Raw genomic sequence first — 8841 nt, 5'->3', positions numbered from 1 at the left:
ATAGACCTACCCAATAGGTATGGTTTAGGGAACTGGATCCTGTTTATGTAGTGCCCTGGAAAGCAGAACCACCTTACCCTTTCTGAGTCACACCTTCCGCCAACTCAGTGTCTGCTTTCTTCTCCACACTGGTCGCAGCTGTATCCTATACTGAAAGGAGCACAAGGTCGCTTCTGAGAGTAGAGCCAAGTTGAAAAAAGGTGGGGGGGTTTTCAGCCTGAGCCTGTTATAATGTGTTATTAGCCCATTTTGAGAGAGTGATGAAGGAAGCCATGCTAACAGCTTTACTTTCCTGATGAAGCCATGGCAAGCATCTTAGACAAACACCTTGCTTGTTACTGAAAATAACCAAGTGATATCTCTGCTCAAGTAACCTCAGCCCTGCAACATGCATCAATTTTTCTAATTTGCCATTGGAGAGAATGCTGTTCAAAATCTTACTTAAACATGAATGGTAGATAGGACCCTTTCAGATGCATCCTTTGTGTACCGCACTCAGATGATAGGAATTAGTGTCACTGGACTTTGATCTAGTCTTTATGTTTCCAAATACCTGTTTGCATTCAAAGCTCTTAAATTGCATACATGCTAGAGCTTCTCACTCAAAAGTCCTAGCTACAGCCTGCAGGTTATCACCACATGCGCATGTTAGTTTGTACAGCACTTGCAAAGGCACACTAAGCATAATTTAATACAATAGCCCATTTGTTTTTATATCTGGCATTGTTTAGCTTAAGCAAATGATGAAAGTAGTATTTCATGAAAAGGAACCAACCCTCATCCTGGATGGTGCCCTTGAGTCGCACACATCACTTCGAAAATATATGAAAAGCACCTGCACAGAATTATCAGTTTCCAGTGAATAAGGTTTCTTTCCCTCCTAAAAATCCAAGCAGTTAGTTTTACTATCCTACCTAGCGCCTTGCTTACAAACACAGCAACAGACACTTTTCACTTCAGACATAAACCCCATTCCTAGTCTCATTTTTAACCCCTACATCAGTGATAGAAAGGTCGAAGAGTACAGTTGCATGTTAGAAAATATATATATTTTTAAGAAAACACCCACACCCTAAAATAGCTTTGGTAAAGATGAATGTACTAATCTAATGTTTTCATACATGCTCATTTTTAACCACTTGTCTATCTCTTAATTTTTCCTAGGTTCTTAGGCAGGAATTGCAAGCTTATTATGTGGTAGAGTCCACTACAGAAACAGTGAGAAACCATCTGTCATACAACAGTGTAAATTTGAATAGTTCCTAATGTTAACAAATCTCTGGCACCTGTAGACAACAACAACCCTAAGTAAACTGGGGAGACCCTGCAACACCAAAAAGGGAATTGACAAGGACCTCAGAAGTCACGTGAAAGGCTCTTGCTCAGATAAGCACTAATAAAAGCAAGCAGAGTAGTGACTGTAAAGGCAATAATAACCTGGCAAACAGGAAGCCACACCATCACAATCCATTGAATTGATGTCGTTTAAACAGTTTTATCACCAAACTTAAAAACAGGGATGTAAAAATAGTTAAAAACAGTAGCATTTAACTGGTTAACTGTTTTCACCTAGGTCTCCCTGCTGTCAGGGACTGCTCCAGCCTGGCGCGGTGGCCACCCGCAAAGTTAACTGACAAGGCGTCGTTAAACAGTATGCATACTGATAAGTCTCATGGGTTCTTGTGAACATCCCTTCTTACAAAGAAGCAGACATTCCTTGCTTCTAGTTCCAGCTGGGTCAAACTCTCCTCACTAGCCTTCTGCAAGGCTGTCACTTACTTTCTCCATCCCTGCAGTGGATATCTGAGCACTTTACAATGAAGGACCAGCTCCCACAACACTCAGAAACACAGGTTTTGCTTGTCCAAAAGCAATGCTTTACTACCACTTTCAGGCCTCCTCCCCTCACCAGCAACAACACTGTGAGGATTAATTGTTTTGTGTTTGTGAAATGTCCTGAAGTGGATATATTCCATCTTACCACCCAGCAGAACAGAGCTGATTAACCTTTACTCCAGGGATCGACTCGGATAGCACCAAGGTGACATAGGACTTGTGTACGCTTTTATACTACATGCCACCTCCAGGCATTACTTAAGGCAAATATCATTTCACCAGACAAGCAATGTTACACTAATGCATGAAAGGAAGCAAGTCACACATCCCACAAAGCCTTACAGATATTTTCCATTTGCAGCTGTAAACACTTTGATGGATGTGGCTGTTGGCTAACCCAGTATTTCCTTTTTGAGATGCAAACTGCAGTTGTACTTGGAAGAGACCAAGAATACTCAGAATATAAACATTTTCAAAACTGTATTTATTTGTACCTGCTGTTAAAAAAAAAAAAAACCAGTCGCTGTTATTACAGAGATTAATAGCAGTCTGTTTCTTCTCCCAATCCCATTGGGAAGTATTATCGTGCAGAAATTCCAGTGCAAATAATCTAGTGGAAATTCAGATAAAACCCAAAGAGAAAGAGCTGCTTAGAAGTCAGTGCTATTGGAACTAAGTACTTTGGTGCATAATGGCTCAGCTTAAATAAAAAGACAATTGAAAAGTTTCTAGACCATTTTGACAGTGTTATTTTCCCCTGTCCCCATTAAGTAAACTGAGTGCTGGTGAAGTCTGCTGGATTACTAGCCCTAGATAGTGAAAGTTCTTCCTAGAAATGCAGCATCTTAAGCTTGTCTAGACTGTTTCTCAGCCTTGATGTCAAGGATTAAAAGAAGTTCAGGCTCTACTTCTCATTTAGCTCTGGGCCTTCCTACTCAAGACTGCCAATAAGGTTGCCAGGTGTAATTTGGACACTTATGTCTAAGAGCCACCATCACAACTGACACGAAGATCACTTCACTGTGCATGCCACCAAACAGCTCCTCAGAACCACCTATGTAGCCTGAATTCAAGTCACTGATCCAAAGAGGAAGAGATCACATCCCTGAACTATCCAGCCCCCGCAACATCTTTTCCGTTCAACTCTGTGATGCTTCAGCAACCTATCTATGTATTTTCAGAGGCCCATCGCAGAATGTTATCTTACTGTAAAACTACAGTGTTAATACAAATGTATAATCTACTACAACTTGGTTTTCTGTTTTTTTTTAAATGTCAATTTAAGCACCTTAGAGTAGCCACCACCATCATGTTCTGTTCCCCTCCTTAGCATCAGCAGTCTCCTTTTCAAACAGTTCTAAAGTTATGAGTTACCGATGCAGCACACCTAATACTGTCATCTTTTACCAGCGTCCACATGATCCACATCTCAGTGGGGTTCAGCTTGTGCACGATCATCAGTTCTTTGTACAGACATGGATCAAAAGGATTAAAAGGCCTCTGGATTCCAAAGGTCTTAAAGCCAGCGTGGTTCAATGGGGTCATGGCCATCTTTGCCAGACACATTCCCACAAAGACATCATCTATTGGGAAGAGTTCTGTGTCCTCAGCAGCGCTCTGCAGTCGCTGCACTGTCTTTTGGGACATCACATAGCCACCGCCACCGGCATAGAGAGGATAGTAGGGGGCTTTGTACATAGACTGTGGGATGAAATATTTGACTTTGGTGTTTCTGACAGGACGGGCCCGACTAATCACATCCCCAACAAAGAGATCCTCCCCAGGGTTGAGTTCCTTGAGGAACTCAATGATATTGTAGGTGTTGACAAAAACATCGTCATCACCCTTCAACACAAACCTGGCGTGTGGACAGTCCGCCATGAACCACCGGAGAAAGTGCAGCTCCTTCAGCGTCAAGTTGAAAAAGTTGTCTGCAAAATCCCACTGGATAATATCATCAAACTCTTGGCTCTCATAAACCAACAGCTGTTGGAGGGAGTGAGCCTGGACTTTGACCTTTGAGTGCCCAAGCAAGAACACCAGCTTGATGGGCTTGCTGCCAATGGCCACTTCCTTCCCCCATGTGTTCCGGATAGCAACCCGACGATCTATGTTGATTGGGGCCGACTTGACTGCCAGCAAGAGGAATGTTTCCTCACGGCATCTCGTGGGCTTCAGTAGTGTTGAAAAGTTCCTGCAGTGCTTGTATATTAAGAAGGCTCGGTGAAGCTCTGGGAGTGCAAGAGAAGAACTGGCAATTGTCAGATCTGGCAAACATTTGCTGCGTTCAGTCTGCTCCAGGGCCCAGAACGTATGGCTGGGATTTGGTACAGCTACCTTCCTGGCTGCTGGAAGCACAGCCAACTTAGTCTCTTTCTTTATATACATAAAGAATGCAATCAACGTGACTGAGATGGTGTATAGTGCAACTGTTCTTATCCTGGGATACATCGCAAGCACTGGAGCAGAAGCCAATCCCTGCACAGTTAAAGAATACACAGAATATTTATTAAAGGAGCATTTAGGCTTCTCGTCTCAATGTTAAAGAAGCTTTAAAAAAAAAAAATCGAAAGAGGCTACAGGCCAGATTTACAAAGCTATGCAGGTACCTAAAGATGCAGATAGGTCCTTTTGTACATCATGGATACCTATGTTGGCCTGTGAGCTCATTAGCCTATGGAGTGAGTTAATGCTCAGTTTGGGTCCTGCAAGCGCAGCATGTTCTCAATTTCCAACATCTCCTTTGGGAAAGGAGGGAGAACACCCCAAGACCAGCACAGCAAATCCAAAGCTAACCCTGCTCTTAGGCAGTGCCCAGGTGCCCGATATGTATTTGGAGAAGGTCTCAGGAAGAAGAGAGCCGTCACACAAGTGCCGCGGCTCACACGGGGCCTGTCTTAGGAACACTGCAGGGAACCAGGGAAGCTCAGCAGGGGTGTTTGGATAACATGGTAATTTGGTTTGAGGGTCTAGCTGGAAGCACAGGTGGTAAGCAAGGCTCCGGGCTTTCTACCCCCAGCCCCCATCTTGTTGCACGATGTTTGTAAACTCTGCGCTCTGGGGCACTTCACATCTGCCAAGATAGTCTAATCCTAATACTTGTTGGGCCAGATGAAGCTTATCTGTCTTAAGATTCACCAGGGTTTCCAGGTACACAAACCTGGAATTCTATTTCTGAGACAGAACAAGAGCTTTTTCAGCACCCTCAGGTCTGTCAACTGAAGTTGCCAATGCTCCAGTGTCTTTAAATTCTACACTGTTTTAAAAAGAACAGCCTTAAAAAGAACATCACATCATGATGTTCACAGAGAGATGTTTCATTCTATACAGGCAGGAGACAAGCCAAGAGGTTTCTATTCATCCCTTGGGGAAAGCATTCTGTCCATCCAGCCACCAAGCGTGAATACTAAAAAGTGAATCTAAATGAACAGCTTGTTTGAGATAGGAGACCACTTCTCCCTCTTCCTTTTAAGAAGAAGGAAACAGTTACCAGCCTGATTCATTGTCTACCTAACCCCAGTTCTAACGGCCCATTACAGGCATCCAATCAGAGACTGAACGTTTTTGCTGTCCTAGGCAAACTGGATCATTTGTGCTACTCCCAGCCCTGAAACGTTCTGTCACCCGGATATACAGACACAGACATTTGCAGCCTCCTTGTCACTTGTACAACGGAATCCGCCGGTCAATAACTGAAGTAAACCACAGGTCCGGCTTTACACTGGCTCCGAGGGGTAGCCCTATTAGTCTGTAGCATCACAAAAAACCAAGCAGTCCTGTGGCACCTTAAAGGCTAACAACTGCACGTATTAGGTAATGAGCTGCTGAAGAAGCGGGTCTGACCCACGAAAGCTCATTGCAGCACTTACTAAGTGTGTTAGTCTTTAAGGGGCTACAGGACTGTGACAATTAAGCCCTTAGCTGGTGTTAAAGGAGGCCGACCAATCCCTAATCGGCGGCGGCCCCCCACCTCACAAGGCTGGGCTGCACCTACCTAAAGGCAACGGCATTAAAAGAACTAGTCCCCCGAGTCTCTGAAGTGCATTTCGCCACCGCCTGCTCGGAGGAGGCGTCTGGTTCAGCTGAGCCCCGCCAGTGCAAGCCATCCCCGGGGTCGGGCGCTCCCGCCCCGCTCACCTCTCCTGCAGCACCGGCCTCGCCTCCAGGGGCTGCTGCTCTGCAGGGCGCGCGCCCCACTCACGGCGCAGCGCAAGTCCCTCGCCCGCCGCCAGCGAAGCTTCCTCCCGGCTTCAGGCTAACACGGGCCGGGCGGGCGTGGAGTCCTGAAGCTCCTTCCCGCCGCGCCTAGCCGCGGGGGGGAGGCGCGCACTGGACGCCGGCGGCCGCTCATTCCCCGCCGCGGCGAATGGGGCTTCCGCTGCTCTAGGGCCCGGCCGGGGTCGCCATAGAAACCGGGGGGAGGGCTCGTGTGGAGATGACACCAGCCAGCGAGAGCAGCCGGGGGGCGGGGAGCGGCTGGCGCTCGCGGCAGGTGAATGGAAGGGCCCGCGGCGGGGGGACGCAGGCCCAGTTATGGGGGTCTTGTAAGGCGGGGGGGACGTTTACGCCCCTGCGAATGGCGCTGAAGGCGTTCGAGTCCGCCCGGGGCTGGGGCTGGGGCTCTGCACGCCGCAGGGAACCCCAGTGGCCCGCGCGCCCCTGCCCGCCTTGTTCTTCCAAGGGCCCTTGGTTGGACTCCCCCAGCCGGGAACTTCAGTCACTTCTCCCCCGGTGCGGCCTGGGGTTTTGTGGCCTCTCCCCGCCCGCTGACGTCCACGTTGGCTGCAAGAGCTGGAGTCGGGCTGTGCGCGGGGCTGGGCTTACCAGAGCGGCTCTGCGGGGCCTGGGGCAAGACTTGGGGGGGGAAAGCAGCAGGACGCCGCCTAAATAGAGCACACGCTCCGCCCACCTGCGAACAGTCCCGGGGGGCAAAGCGTGGAGGGGCTCAGGGCTGGGGTGGGCCTGGAGCCCGGCCCTGTGGGTTTACTCCCTGGCCCGGGGGGTTGGGCGACTGTATCTCCCTGTCCCAAATACGGGACAGGGACATGGGGAGGGGAGGCTCCTCCGAGACCCGGGGAGCTGGGAAGGAGGTGGCAGCTGCCGGTGCTCCCTGGGAGCCTTGGGGAAGCTGCTTCCCCGAGGCTGGTGGGGGGCAAATACAGGACAATGAGTCCCATTTAAAACATATGTCAGGCTGCCTTTTTGGCATCCCAACTACAGGACCGTCCTGCCCAATACCCTACTGAGTGGCCCAGCCATTAGGATTACTGGAGGTCTGGTTTCTAACCAGGACATCCAGTAGAAAAGGGACCCATCCTTGGCGGCTCTGGTTGGTGGTATTAACCAGGCTGTTGGCTGTCAGGCCAGAGGTGTAGCAGGAGTCCAGGGCTAAGGCGGTTTCTGTACCGAATCCTAGGGACATGAGGGCACTGTGCACTGTCCCCACCCAAAGTGCCAGCTGAGCAACTCCCAGTGGCTGGGATCTGCAACCACTGGAAGTTGCAGGGGTGGTGCCCATGTGCACAAGGGCAGCATGCAGAGCCTTCTTGTGCCTAGGGGCCGCAGGGTGCTGGTGGCTGTTTCCTGGGACCCCAACTCCTCTCCCAACCCCCACCCCCGCTGAGTCCCACCCCACACCCAAACTCTCTGCCCCCAAACCAGAGCCTGCACCTTGCAACACGCCCACACCACAATCCCTTACTCCAGCCTGGAGCTCCCTTCTGCACACTAAACGCCTCAACCCCGGCCCCCACCACCCCAGAACCTGCCCCTCCCTCCCACAGCCCAACCCCCTGCCCCAGCCTGGAGAAAGGGTGGGGGGATCCCTGCAAGTGACAGAGGGAAGGGAGATGGAGCTAGTTAGGTGTGGCCTCAGAGAAGGGGCAGGGCCCTACAGAGGGGAGCACCTAACACGATGCAATCCCCACCTTCCCATGTCCTAGACCCTGCTGGAGGCCCTACATCTCCCCTCCGTTCCCTGCCCCTCTTCCACTCACATCTTGCCTCTCCCCTCCCATTGCACCCCTCACCCCAAGCCTCTTCCCCATGCAGTGCAACCCTGGTAGTTTACCTGGGGGATCAGGACAGGAATCACTGTCCACCCACACTCACTGCTCTGCTCCAGCACCCTGCCCTGTGTTTTACCAGGGCAGCAGGGGGAATCAGAGCACCCTGAACCTTGACCCAGCCAACTCCCACAAGCCCTTCATTGCTGAGGTGAGCATTGGGGCCAGTGTACTTGCTTCCTGATGCTGCAGTGAAGCCGAGCGCAGCAGCAGGGGATCTGGGTGGTTGGGTTGAGTGGAGCAGGCTGCCAGGTAGATCTGGCTTCTCCCACCACGGTGAGTGGGAGGGGTGGCCCCTGCTTCCACCCTGCATCAACCTCCTCTGCCCCAGTAATCCCCTGGGCCCCACAGTCCTGTTCAAAGGACAATTGAGGCTGCTGCTGCAGGACTTGGGGTATCCATCCTGAACCATCCCTATGGACAGGAGGGTTCTGGGAAGGGGGTGTTTGGTTTTATGCAGTTAGAAAGCCGGCAAACCTGTCAGCCACCTCTGCAGCATTAAGTATTTGTTTTGCTTTTCTCTTTGCAAGAAAAATCTTCTCAGTAAGACCAATGTTCTATCTAATTTTTTCCATCCACGTGCAAAATAAATTTTTTGTGCACCAAGGCATATACAGGCATATTTCACCAATAGAAACACATACTGGCAGCTGTGGGCTCTGTGCCAATCAGCTAAACAGCACCTGAAGCTCTCCTGGGCAACCATCTAAGTACACAGCTTACCGGGAACTCTGGGGAGGACCCAGTACTGGGCTCTCTGCCTGACTCTTCCGAGAACCTGAAACAATAGTGAGGTGCGGATGTGAATGGTCTTAGAATGACTCTCAGCAGGTATTACTTCCCCAGGTAACAGGTTAACTGTTAGCACTATTAACTGTTTCCCCACTGATCACTTTAGAAAAAAAACAGTTAGACTGGGATTGTAGGCAGAGAATAGAAC

At 49.8% G+C, this 8841-nt stretch overlaps 1 protein-coding gene across 3 annotated transcripts; it reads right to left on the bottom strand.

Moving 5' to 3' along the window:
* Positions 1 to 1079: 1079 nt before the first annotated feature.
* Positions 1080 to 6127, bottom strand: B3GNT4 (UDP-GlcNAc:betaGal beta-1,3-N-acetylglucosaminyltransferase 4). Of its 3 annotated transcripts, none has more exons than XM_075012614.1 (2): positions 5974 to 6127; positions 1080 to 4314 (listed from the first exon to the last, which is right to left on the bottom strand). In XM_075012614.1, the coding sequence occupies exon 2, from the start codon at positions 4285 to 4287 to the stop codon at positions 3184 to 3186; it is 1104 nt and encodes a 367-aa protein (XP_074868715.1). In that variant the 5' UTR covers positions 4288 to 4314; positions 5974 to 6127; the 3' UTR covers positions 1080 to 3183. The 3 variants fall into 3 exon arrangements, with proteins under 3 accessions (XP_074868715.1, XP_074868717.1, XP_074868716.1); XM_075012616.1 differs by lacking the exon at positions 5974 to 6127 and adding an exon at positions 5831 to 5886; XM_075012615.1 differs by lacking the exon at positions 5974 to 6127 and adding an exon at positions 4446 to 4524.
* Between the last annotated feature and the right edge of the window lie 2714 nt (positions 6128 to 8841).

This window comes from Carettochelys insculpta, chromosome 18 (assembly GCF_033958435.1).
Source record: "Carettochelys insculpta isolate YL-2023 chromosome 18, ASM3395843v1, whole genome shotgun sequence".
Lineage (NCBI taxonomy): Eukaryota > Metazoa > Chordata > Testudines > Carettochelyidae > Carettochelys > Carettochelys insculpta.
This window is presented reverse-complemented; position numbering and strand designations above follow the sequence as displayed.

Coding starts and splice junctions, on each gene's coding strand:
- B3GNT4 (XM_075012614.1), bottom strand. CDS start 4,287: ATGTATCCCAGGATAAGAACAGTTGCACTATACACCATCTCAGTCACG.